This window comes from Spea bombifrons, chromosome 5, assembly GCF_027358695.1.
Source record: "Spea bombifrons isolate aSpeBom1 chromosome 5, aSpeBom1.2.pri, whole genome shotgun sequence".
NCBI lineage: Eukaryota > Metazoa > Chordata > Amphibia > Anura > Pelobatidae > Spea > Spea bombifrons.
The window spans coordinates 40,550,909-40,564,409 of record NC_071091.1 but is presented as its reverse complement, the minus strand read 5'-3'; the positions used below and the strand labels follow the sequence as shown (position 1 = coordinate 40,564,409).

Genomic DNA, 13,501 nt, shown 5'->3' with positions numbered 1-13,501 from the left:
TTGCCCAGAGGTCAAATTGTTTTTACACTTGCTCTAATTTTTTTCCTGGCTATAATCTATGGCAGCAAAAACCATACCATCTTATTTTTGGTGAGGGGGTGTATTGAATGAAGTAGAGGGATCCCTTACAGAAGAGACAGGAGGCAGACAGGACAGCTAGGTGGAGTGAAGCCACAAAATATGGTCAAGAACCAGGTATAGCAGCTCACCATAACTCACAAAACAGCAGACAAGGTCAATTGTAGCCAAGCCAGCAACAGCGAGATAACCATCAAGCCAAATCATATAACAGAGAGAAAGGTAAGAACAAGCCGGGTCAAAACATGAAAAAAAAACACCAAAAACAACTCAGGAACAACAAAGAAGTGTTACACCAACTAAGGAGTAACTAGAAAGTGGAGATCCTGGTAGAAATAGGCAGTCCTGATTGAAAACAAGGTCATAGCAGGTTATAAAAGGTAATCCGAGGTCAATGATGTCACACATGCATGAGCAAGTTGAGATGCGGCTGAAGCATGGTCTGCTGCTATGCCGGTGGAGGGAGCAAGGTTGTGGGGAAGCTGTAGCATTGACTGTAGCATTCTCTGTAGATGGTGTGGGACAACCCTGAGGGATCACCCTGTGGCCCAAGGGATGGATTGACAATGGGGGCAACGCAGGGAGCCCCCGCGACAACAAAGGTAAGTCATAACATTGGGTACCTTAATGCCTTTTACTGTCGATTAATCTGAGAGAAAGAAGCTACCCAGAGACCATACTGCTCTGAATTATAACCAGGGGAAAATATGGTAAGTGTGAAAACAATTTTCCATTATTCTGTCTGAATTCCCACTGGTCGCATTTACAATATGTTGTGTTTACCTGTATGCTTAAGAAGTTAAAAAGCCATTTACACATTCTAGTCATTTTATATTTCATTGCCTTAAGTGTGAGCTATAATTTAGTTTGGAAAATGCATTACACATGCAACCAAATGCTGAAGTAATAGTTGGTTAGGGCATGCAATATAATCACAACACCTCATACTACACAGCAGTAGTGGCATTGATGTAAATTCTCCATATATACCTAAAAACCATATAAATAACAACAAAATATCTGTGCCACTGGGAATAATACATTCAACACCATTTGAATTGCAGTTGTGAAAATGAAACCTATGCTTTTTAGGCTTCACAATAATGTTGATGGATTTTATAATGCCTGGCACAAAAGAATTAGTTGTGAATTCAATTCTCAGAAGAAGCTAGACAACATAGATAAACTATGATATTTCAGGCTATCCGTTTCGGAAGTTTGTAACAGCATAAGCACCAGAATTTCACAGATGTCACAAGAACTGGGAGATTTAGCATAAACCAATAACCCACTGCACCACTACTTGCACACTTCTAGCATCATTTTAATTAATGAATTTCCAACACAGGCATTACAAAGAGAGCAGAATGCACTACAAAATAACATGATTACTGACATTTTTAAACATTCAACACTACTATTAATGTACATAAGAATATGGAAATCCTGATTATTAACTCTGGTATTGACACATTGTCTTTAGCTCTGTGTGAATTAGCTGAACTTTAATGTCAACTGCATTTTTGTACAAATAAACTACAGACATTAATCAAGAATATGCATGGTTTAATGCTGGAACTTTCAATACCATCATCCATTTCTGATGCACAAATACATATTTCATATTTTTTAAATAAACTCTGCCAATATAAGGCGATTTAATTTTAATCCAATCCAATCAATTTTAAGTCCATACTTATGGTGAGGAAATAATGTACATATTTCCCAAGACATGTTAAACTAGACATATTTAATTTTTTTTTTAAATGGTACATTTATTTAGCATTTCACTTTTCAGAACCAACAAAATCTCTCCAATTGTATTATTATTACATTACATTACACATTTAGTTTTTACTAATCCATTATTGATCAAAGTTTTCTACTGAAATGTATTGAGATGAAACTCATCAGTGCGAGAGAAAGTAAATCTACTGATTTATATTTACCATATTGCAATCACTGTATATACATTAAGGCTCACCGCTATCTCTTCCTTGTTCACATATATCCAATGAGAGTGAGCAATCCCCTTCTTCAGGTACTTCAGCCAGGTCTGTTGTCTGTAAGAGTTAAAACATGAACACATAAGAAGGAAGAAAATCAAAAAAAGCTATTTACTGCCATGCAAGGCTTTTGGGGGCTAATAAATACAGGTCAGATGTAACTAGGGTTTTGAGAAGTTTAGAATGCATGGGTGACATTTAAATTTTAGATTTTGAATTTAACATTAACGATTCAGTGATAAGCAAATCCATTTTTGGATTTTTTTTTTTACTAGCAGCAAGTCTGCAATTATGCAACCTTTTCTATTTACCACAAACAAACTATATGACCAAAAGTATGTGGACACTCCTTCTAAATTGTTGCTAACAGGTGGATAAAGTCAAGCACATACACATGCCATCTCCAAAGACAAGCACTGGCAGTAGTATGGGTGGTACTGAAGAGCTCAGTGAATTTAAACATGGGATACCACCTTTGCCACAAGTCAATTTGTGAAATTTCAGCTCTGCCCAGTCTGCCCCGGTTCACCGTAAGCAGTGTAAGTGTGAAGTGGAAGCATCTAGGAGTAATAACAGCTCAGCCACAAAGGGGTAGAACACACACACTCAGACTGGAGCATCCTTCACTGTAATGTACGTAGTTTTGCTCATTACAGAGTTCGAAACTGCCTCTGGAAGTGACATCTGCACAAGCAGAATGCATAGTACCAGAATGCATAGTACCTACTGTAAAGCTCGGTGTAGGAAGCATAATGGTCTGGGCTGTTTTTCAGGGTTCCAATGAAGAGTAATGTCAATGCTACAGCGTACAAAGACATTTTAAAAAAATTGTATGCACCAAAACACGGTCCATAGTTGGTGCGGATGAGCTTGGGTGGCTTGTAAACCTGACCTTCATTGGACACCTTTGGGGTGAACTAGAATGGCAATTGTGTGCCAGGCAAACTACCACAGATGCATACTCATACTAAAACATTGTGGAAATAGCCACAGAGAGGGGGCCAAATCCATATACATGCCTGTGGTTTTGGAATGGGATGTCCAACAAGCTCATATAGGTATGATGGTCAGGTGTCCACATACTTTCAGTCATATAGGATACCTTACATGCATCAAGTTGTCATCCTAAATATGTCATTTGTGCTATATCTTTTACAAAGGCATTGTTTGGATATATTTATAAGGGAACAAGCACAGGAACTAATTCAAACATTTCTAGACAGATGATATTCATATAAATTAGTCATGGATGCATATAAGTCATCTGATGTTTAAATTAAAGAACAAAAAAATGTAATCCTGTGATGATCATGTAAAAGTTAAACATTTTGTTACTGAATATAGCCATAAGTATAATCAGATATGTAAGATTATTAAGAAGTGAAATAGATATGTAACAAGCATTTCCCTTTGTGGAGCTAACATTTGCAAATCATTGAAAGTCATAACCTTTCCTCATCAGTGGCCCACTATTTTTTGATTTTGGTGATTTAATTTTTGTTCTTCCCAGGGCATTTCAGAGAAAATTGTTAAAGGACCTAAGGACCTAGAGGTGGCAATCTGTCATAGATGTCAGGCTTTCTGGATTTTTACATTAGCTACTAGCTTTCCTACTGGTGTTAATTTTGAATTTGATGTTTCACGCTATTTTTAGGTGATATATGAGCTGATAATTTTATTAAGGGGTTTTTTTTATGAATACCAACAATTCAGAATATTTAATTATCAAATTGTTATCTTTCAATACTTAGTTTTGGTGTCCTTTATTTTTCACTTTTATATATATATTTTGTTAACTGATATGATCCTTATATCTCATTTTATACATTCCCCGATGGTTTAGTCCTTCACTTATGATTAAGTGCTAAGGCACAAAACGCCTCAAGTGTATATCTCCAGGTCTGCTTCAGGCTAGGTTTCCACTTGTTTTTTTTGCTAAAAACGCCCATAAAAACGCCAATTCAGCCACACGGCGTTTTTTTTTGTGAAAAAACGCTGCAGCCAGATGTTAGCTGTTCTTCAATAGGAAATCGCACAATGCCATATCCACTTGGCATTTTTTTGTTTGGCGTTTTTTCAGTCCTCTTTGGCGTTTTTTTGCTTTTTTGGGCTCTGTGGCAGTTTTTCAAAATCGCAGCATGTTGACACTCTGGCGTTTTTTGCAAGGAAATCTTGGCGTTTTTCTCCAATAGAAGTCAATGGGAGAGAAAAAACGCCATGAAAAAGCCATGTGGGTTTTTTGCCTTGGCGTTTTTTATGGCGTTTTTTTCCACAGTTACAATGCAGAGGATGGACCCAGTATCTGTGTGTCCTACGAGAAATAGGCTGGAAACAAACAGTTTCACACAAAACAAAGTTCATATTGAATTTTACACCATTTGGAACAAACATGCCATTACAAACAAACATACCCGACTGCATCCTGCGTGCCAAAAGCAACAGTAAACAATTTGCACCATCATTTGGGGCCAATCTTCCTAGAGGAGCAGACATTCAGAATAAAGCATGCCTTACAAACCACAGAAAAGAGACAAAAGGGTCCGCCGAGGCGTTTAAGTAGAACTCTACCAAATAAATGACATCAGGAGAGGGCAGATACTTGCCATTTATCCTAATCCCTTTTAGCTGGGTGAAACTTCTAACTTGTAAAGGCTGGAAAAACTGCCTAAGGTCAAAAAAAGCAATTTCCACAGAAAGGCTAAAACGCCAGAAAAAACTCCAGAAAAAACGCCAAAATGCAGTGGCAGTTTTCTTGGCGTTTTTCATCAAGAAAAAAACGCAGGACAAAAACCCAAGTGGAAACCTAGCCTCACTGAGGCTATGGCACTTCAATAAATCTATAGCTCACCGAGATTGTGTTGCCGCAGTCCATTTATTTATTCTGTCCTTGACCTTCCCTAAAATGTCCTCAAAAACTGGTGCATATTCTATTATCAAGACAGTAATTCAGTCCAAAAATGAATATATAATATATTAGAATGGTGTATTTATTTTAGTTAGTCATTTCCTGCCAAAAGCAGAGTCCAGTATAAAAAAGGAGATGTTCCGCTTGACCAATTTCAAGGGAGTATGTCTAAACCTGTTTCATGATTTGAGCTCTGAACTGATGTGTAATTGGTTTCAGTCCTGTTTATTGATAACTGATATTGGTGCCAAAGTGTGCATGTGTAAAGGTTTATTGTTAACAAATACAGCTGTGGTAATACCCAATTTACAAGAATTCAGAATTTATAAGAAAAAAAATCATCAAAATAATTATCCATAGTGTAATTTTGCAGGAGCTTAGAGCCATGCATACTCTTTTTTTGGTTTACTGCACGAATGCCATTTAGTCTGTTTGAATTTGTATGCCCGGCCATCATGATAGGAATATCCCCATCTATGACACTGCTGCACAATTGTATAAAAATCCACACCTCTATTTGGAAGAATTGGGAACTGAAGGTTTGTACAGATCCTCCTTAGACGTACTTTACAATGAGTTCTCACAACTTCAAACCTTTTAATAAAAGTCAAACTATGTTTTGCTAAAACTGTTTTCTTTTTAACCCCCATCATTCCTCAATCCAATCACATATAAGTGCCGTGAGAAAAAAAATTCCTTAATTGCAAGAACCAGCATGATCGTGGAGGAAGTTCCCTCACATCCTGATTAAATGCTTTCAATCTAGTGATGTCCGGATCATGAACGAATCGTTCATTTAATCCGAATCTTTTTAGTGATCCGGATGAATCGGTTCAGTAGACTGAATGATTCATTTGTAGCAGTTCAGTCTGTGAATCATGCAGTTGTAACCTGATCCTAGAGCGAGTCATCTGCAGAGCGCTCAGACACAGACTCTGGGATCATTAATTCACAGAGGAACGATGACTCATAGAGTCAGAGAGTCGTTCAAAGATTCGAATGATTCATATGATTCAAATGATTCATATGATTCAAATGATTCATATGAGTCAATGATTCAAATGATTCGAATCTTACAGGGATCCGGATCTTACAGGGATTTGAATCATTCAGAGAATATCACCATACTTTTATAAATAAATACATTAATAATCACTGCCCCCAGGATTTACATTCCCCTTTACCACTAACTGCACCTTAAGTTAACTTTATTAAATTCATTAAATTAACCCTCAGCATTAAATTAACCCATAACACCCCATCAACCATGACTGCCCCTAAAATTAACCCTAAACACCCCATTAAGCATAACTGCCCCGAAATTAATCCGAAACAGCCCTTTAACCATAATTGCCCCTAAATTAACACTAAAGACCCCATCAACCATACCATTTATTAGGTAATTTATCTGCAGTACATGCAATTAATTTAGGGACAGTTATGGTTAATGTGGTATTTAGGGGCAGTTATGGTTGATAGGGTGTTTAGGGTTAATTTAGGGGCAATTATGCTTAATGGGGTGCAGTTGGAGGTAAAGGGGAATGTAAATCCTGGTGGCAGTGATTATTAATGTATTTATTTATAAAAGTATGGTGATATTCTCTGAATGTATGGTGATATTCTCTGAATGATTCGAATCCCAATGAAGGCAGAGAGTCGTTCAAAGATTCGGATCTTACAGTGATCCGGATCACTGTAAGATCCGGATCACTGTAAGATCTTACAGTGATGCGGATCTTTCACGGTCTTGAACGTCTCTCTGCCTTCAGTGACATCACTCGAGTAGGCAGGCAGGAGGGTTCATTGACTAATGAAAGGGCGGGGCCAATCGTTAGTGTGCCTGCATGGAGGGACTGGGAAACAGTAACTCCTGTGAGTCACACTGAGTGATCCGAAGATTTGGATCATGAATCGGATCATTTCAATGAACGAGTCGAAATGATCCGATTCACTTTAATGATCCGAACTTCCCATCACAACTTCAATCTACTATAAAATTAAACCCCATTGGCAGCTACCAGAGGCTTGGGTTGAAATAGTTAAAATATTTATTTAACTCTGATTTCTTCCAATCTCTGACAGGAGAAATTGAATGCCTCAAGATGTTGTACATCAGCTGATGAACACACTGCCACCTGTTCTTCGTCACATGCAAGAAATCCTCAATCCATGAAATCCAAATGTTACTTTCAGGATCAAATCCAGTGCAAAAACTGTGCTATTTTTACTAGAGAATATTAAATTGAACCCTAATTTCAACCAGACAAACCACTACTATTTACTTCTTTATACAGCCAAGATAGCCATATACAAATTGGAGAATCAAAAATAATTAGGGTTGGGCATTTCACAGGGTGGGTGCAGCACAGCTAAAATGAGTGATGAGTTGAGTCCCTTTTCCCCCTCCTTCACTGTGTCGCTCCTATCCTTTCCTCCCTCATGTGGTAAAAATAAATAACACATGGGAACACAGCATTGCAATTAAAGATCAACCGAATAAGATCCACAAACCTTGTATTTGCAAACAGTGGCTTCACTAAGGGGGTGGGGTCCGGACTGAAGCCCCAAATTTCATCTTCAAATCTCCAATCTCAAATCTGGAGACTCTGGACAAGGACCATGTCCGGAAGATCATAGCATCTCCCTTCACCGGCCCACTTTAATGCACAATGGAAGCATACGTCTGCAAGGCTTCGGAAGGTCCTGCACAGCCCTGCGGGACCTGGCACGGCTTCTAAGGCAGCAGACCACCATGGAATGCTGCCCCTCCAGAAAAAAAGGAAGCAAGGACAGAGGGGAATGGGGGGCATAGCAAGGGCTTAGACTGGCATGAGGGGACATGACTCATCTAAAATGTTATTTATAGAGAACAACATTTTATAATCATATTGCAAGTAAATACGGACACAGAAGGGTAAGAGGGGTCCTACTAGTGCAAATCTAAATTTTGCAGATATACTGGAATGTCTAGGTGTTTTATTGTTCTCTATTTAATATAAATACAACAGGTGTCACATGCTGCTAATAATGTGTCTTTATGATTTAAATATTTAGGCACTGACACCTTAGATTGAGGACTGTTGGTTGTGACTGTTGAGATATTTTGGGTGACATTTCCTTCTCAAACAACTGCACTGAGTGGATGCTTTATGGCAATGTTAATGAACTCTGTTCCACCATAGACTTTCATTAATCACTGGGTCACACTAGGTGAATATCAGGAAAAACTAATGGATTAGAGGCATAGACATGTAATGTACAGAGGTTTTATGCTACTGAGCGAGTGGTAGATAAGTGGAACAGCCTCCCAGTGTAAGTAGTAGAGGCTAGTAGAGTGAGGGAATTGAAACATGCACAGAATAGAGAGAAAGCTATACTGAATTTGAGACAAGACCAAGGAATGATTATGGTTGGAGTCATTATATCTTGAAAAATTGGCAGACCACATGGTCTGAATGGTTCGTATCTGCCACCAGATACCATCGTGATAGCTTGTTACAGGCTATGTATGAAAATACACATACATTCTCAGTACTAGCTCTGTTGAAGTACTGTACATACTTGTTCATCAATAGGAACATTAGTGCTGTATTGGAGTACCAGTTCCAAACTTTACTCAGCACAACAGAGGGATTAACTTCTTGTCTAGAAAAACCCTAATATATAACTTGTGTGGGTACACAAAATGAAAGGAGACAATTACAGCTAAACACAAGCACCGCAACATGTTAAAACAGCTTTGGTCACAAAACATAAAAAACAAAACAAACAGCCCAATCCTTAGGAGGCTAATATATAGCATACAATATGGACACAAGTATTGCTACACACCACTTAATTCTTGAATTCAGGTGTTTCAATCAGACCCATTGCCATACCTGTATAAGATTAAGCAAATAGCCATGCAGTATGCATTTATAAACATTTGTGAAAAAAATGGGTCTCTCTGAAAAGCTTAGTGAATTAAAACATGGTACTGGCATAGGGTGCCACCTTTGCAATAAGTCAGTTCTTGAAATTTGATCCCAGGTAGATGTGGTATTATGGAAAAGTGGCCATGAAGTGGAAAACCACATAAAGTCAGTGAGCAGGACCTGAGTTCTGAGGCCCATGGGGCGTAAAAGTCATCAACATTCTGCTGATTGAAGTACTGTACATACTTGTTTATCAAAAGGAACATTAGTGCTGTATTGGAGTACCAGTTCCAAACTTTACTCAGCACAACAGAGGGATTAACTTCTTGTCTAGAAAAACCCCAATACATAACTTGTGTGGGTACACAAAATGAAAGGAGACAATTACAGCTAAACACAAGCAACGCAACATGTTAAAACAGCTTTGGTCACAAAACATAAAAAACAAAACAAACAGCCCAATCCTTAGGAGGCTAATATATAGCATACAATATGGACACAAGTATTACTACACACCAGTTAATTCTTGAATTCAGGTGTTTCAATCAGACCCATTGCCATACCTGTATAAGATTAAGCACCTAGCCATGCAGTATGCATTTATAAACATTTGTGAAAAAAATGGGTCTCTCTGAAAAGCTTAGTGAATTAAACCATGGTACTGGCATAGGGTGCCACCTTTGCAATAAGTCAGTTCTTGAAATTTCATCCCAGGTAGATGTGGTATTATGGAAAAGTGGCCATGAAGTTGAAAACCACATAAGGTCAGTGAGCAGGATCTGAGTTCTGAGGCCCATGGGGTGTAAAAGTCATCAACATTCTGCTGATTCCATAGCTGAAAAGTTCAAAACTTGCAAAGGCATTAATATCAGCACAAACTGTACGGAGGAAGCTTCATGGAATGGGTTTCCATGGCCAAGCAAGTGGATGCATGTCTCACATAACCAAGTACAATGCCTAGCATCAAATCGAGTCGTGTAGAGCATGCAGCCAGTGGAGACATGCATGCAGACTCTGGAGCACTGGAAACGTGTTCTGTGGAGTTAAAAATCACGCTTCTCTGGCAGTTCAATGGGCGAGTCTGGATTAGGTGGATACCGAGAGATCGTTGTCTGCCTGACTGCAGCATGTCAAGTGTAAAATTTGGTGGAGAGGGTAATGCTCTGGGGCTGTTTTTCAGTGTTTGGGCCCCTTACTTCCTGGGAAAGGGAAATCTTAATGATTCAGCATACCAAGACATTTTGGACAATGGCCCTTTTCTGTTCCAGCCTGAAGTGCCCCAGTCTACAAGGCAAGGTAAAAAAAGACATGGTTGGATGAGTTTGGTGTGGAAGAACCTGACCGGCCCTAAACTGACCATAACCCTGACCTCATCGAACATGTTTGGGATGAGTTAAGCTGTATTTAGAATGCAATGTCATTAAAATCCCTGTTAATTTAATGGTCAGATGTCCCAATACTTTTGTCCATATAGTGTATCTTGTGTGCATGTGTATGCTTACCCCAGAGAGTTAGCTTCTTTAAGTCACTCCTATCAAATCTGCTATGGGCTCTAGCCCTGCATCTTTTGGAAACCTAGCAACCTCCCTTTTTGTAGGTTTAGATTAAATAAATAACACATAAAAACATAGTATTGGAAGTATAGATCAACTAAAGGTGTATATATATATATATATATATATATATATATATATATATATATATATATATATATATATATATATATTGAAGGTATAGATCAAATATATACATGAAATCCCTAAATTACAGGCATAGCTCAGAGGTCACACACCCCAAAGTCCAGCCCTGATACTCATTTGCCCCAACACCCAGATTGCACACACAGTGTATCCTGTCTGAGGTGCCATTTTTCTAAACTAAACAGATTTAAATTAATTAACCTTTCTTCATAACTTAAGTGTTCCATTCCTTTTATTAAATGTTGAATCAGTCTATACCTTTTAGGCCCAAAACAGTAACGGTAATGGATAGACTGTCAAAATACACAAATATACACTGCCCTTACAAATGCCTGGCCATAAACACACATACCTTTCCATTCACACATACTTACACATGCATATTCACATTTGCCCTTACACACACTTGCCACTGTATACACACACTTGCTTGCCCTAAGACATATTTGTCTTCCTCTCTATTACCACACAATCCATCCCCTATCCTGCTGTCTTTCGTCTTTCTGCCTTTTGTCATTACCCCCTTTATCTCTACTCTTTTCCTTCATCTCTCCCCATTTCTTTGGTCCTCCTGTTTCTCATTATCTCTCCCTTTAGCTCATGTCTCCCTTTCCTCTTTATCTCCCCTAGTCTTACTATTTATCTCTTCTTTTCTCCATATTGCTGTCTTTTCTCTTTATCGCCTTATTTTCTTTTTTTAGTGCCCCTTTCTCTTATCTCCCTTCTTTCTCTTTATCTTCCCCTTTATCTCTCCCGCTTCTCCTTAACCCCCTTCTCATTTTCTCTCCTCCTCTTTCTCTTTATTAGATCTTTTCTCTTTTTCATTATGTCCTCTTTTTCACATGACCTCTCCCACTTCTCATCACCTTTTCCTCTTTTCTCTAATTTTTCTTTATCTCATCTCTCTCTATCTATCTCTATATCCCCCCTTTGTTTATATCACTCCTTCTTCTTAATTATCTCCCCCTTTTCTCTATCTCTTACCTTTCTCAAGTCCTCTAGCGGGAGGACGAGGTCTGTTTACGCAGACATCTGTTTTAATGCTCCATCGCTGTGTGTGCAGCTTCAGTGACATCATATGTAGTGGAAAAGGGGTCGGTATGAACAGACTTTGTGCTCCTTTTACTTTATTATCAGGAGCGGGCAGTCCAGTCCACCTCTGGCTGGAGAGACCCCTGTCCCCAATGCTCTAACTTACACATATTGGCTGCATACCTGGCCCCGCAGGGGGTGGGCATTTGGGGAGAGATCTTTTGACTTCCCCAGCTAGCCCTTCCGCAGAGGAGATACCCTCTGGGATGCACATCCCAATGGCAGGACCTGATCACAACTCTCTTGCCAACTCTCCCTTCAGTGAATGGTTTTATGAAGGCCAAACCACTGTAAACCTGTAATATTTATATCGCGCACCAACTGAACTATGTGGTATGCATGGTCATGTTATACTCAGTGTAGAATACAGGAACCCGGGAGTGGAGACTTGACAGCAAATACAATATCAAAGACAAGCCAGTTCAGCAACGGGAGGTAACCCGGGTGGAAACAGCAGAATTAGGGGACAAAACATAGTCAGAAACAAGCTGTGTCAAGAGCAACAATAACAGAATATACACCAATGAAGATCCACAACTAACACCACAAAAGGGCAAGGAATGGATGCTGGCCCAGGGTTTAACTACTAAACCTGTGAGGAAATGGGGTTATTGTGTCACGCTGTCTCTTTAAGAGCGGTACATGTCACTGGGGCATATCCCCGTGTCAGGGGTGAGCTGCAGGGGATGGCAGTGAAGTTAGTCATTACAGCCCTTTCTTCCTTCTAAAACTTGACAGAATTTTTCATTCAGAGTGCATCCATAATAAAGTCAATGATTTAAGCACAACCCATTTTAGTAAGTAAGCTTAGTCATTTATTGACATTTTGAATATTTTTTTGGCAGATGCAGTACTGTGAAAAACAAGCATATTGTAGTATTAGTTGAATGTATTGGCCCACTGCAGGGTGTAGCTGAATGGTGCGCCATCTAATATAATAGAAAAGTAGGAAAGTGGACAAGAGGTAAGAAACGAAGGAGCTTCAACATGTAACGTTCGCTTAATACATATGCCAGTCAAACACAGCAGCCATGTACACTCAACAAGGAGGCAAATACTATAGAGTGAACAAGTTTCTCTTGAGGGAGCGAAGTTGGGGTATAGTACCAGAGCTCCCAATTTTTAAAAAAGATCTATTAATAGTATTATTAATCTCCCCCAGTGTCCAAAAATGGCACTTATTCTAAAATTGATAATGAGTGATTAACAATATTAAGTTACGTAGCACCTATTAGCTGCACAGATCATAACAATCATCACAAGTCATTTTAAATGCATTACTCCTGTCCAAAAGTATTCTGCATGGTTCTGGGTACAAGGAGTACACTAGAGATGAGCTAAGTAATTTAAAAGTATGCAGTCATATACCCAAAGGGTCAAATCTGGGAACAACACTACCACACATCAGTGAACCGGGAGATTGCCAGGTGAGCGCTGCTCCTCCCGTTCTTCGGGTCAAGACCCGAATCCTTCCCCCACTCCCCGCCCGTTTTTTCCTTTACATGGGGGTGTTTCCCGCTGCCGTCTTCGGGAGCTCCACCAACGTCAGTGTGCAGTCCTGGCCGCGTCCCGCAAGGAAAGGCTCTGGGTAGCCGGAGCCGAAGAATTCCCAGGTATGCTTATTAGGTTATTCATTTTAAGTAAAATTTTCTAAATTATCCAGAGAATTAATGTATACTGAATGTTGTTTTATGTCTAGTTTCTACCCAGCAGTAAATCTTATATTTATAACATATTTGATCATTAACCATATGCGATGGTGATCTATCGTGAGTGAGGATGTTGATGAATGAGACAGATTTCTGG

The 13,501-nt window shown here is 39.1% G+C and overlaps 1 protein-coding gene across 1 annotated transcript in view; it reads right to left on the bottom strand.

The window, feature by feature from the left end:
- STAC (SH3 and cysteine rich domain) overlaps positions 1–13,501 on the bottom strand; it is a 222,487-nt gene that overhangs the window by 91,099 nt on the left and 117,887 nt on the right. Inside the window, exon 6 of the mRNA XM_053468144.1 lies at positions 2,063–2,141. Within this exon, the coding sequence (XP_053324119.1) occupies positions 2,063–2,141 (79 nt within the window). The remainder of the gene's footprint in view (positions 1–2,062; positions 2,142–13,501) is intronic.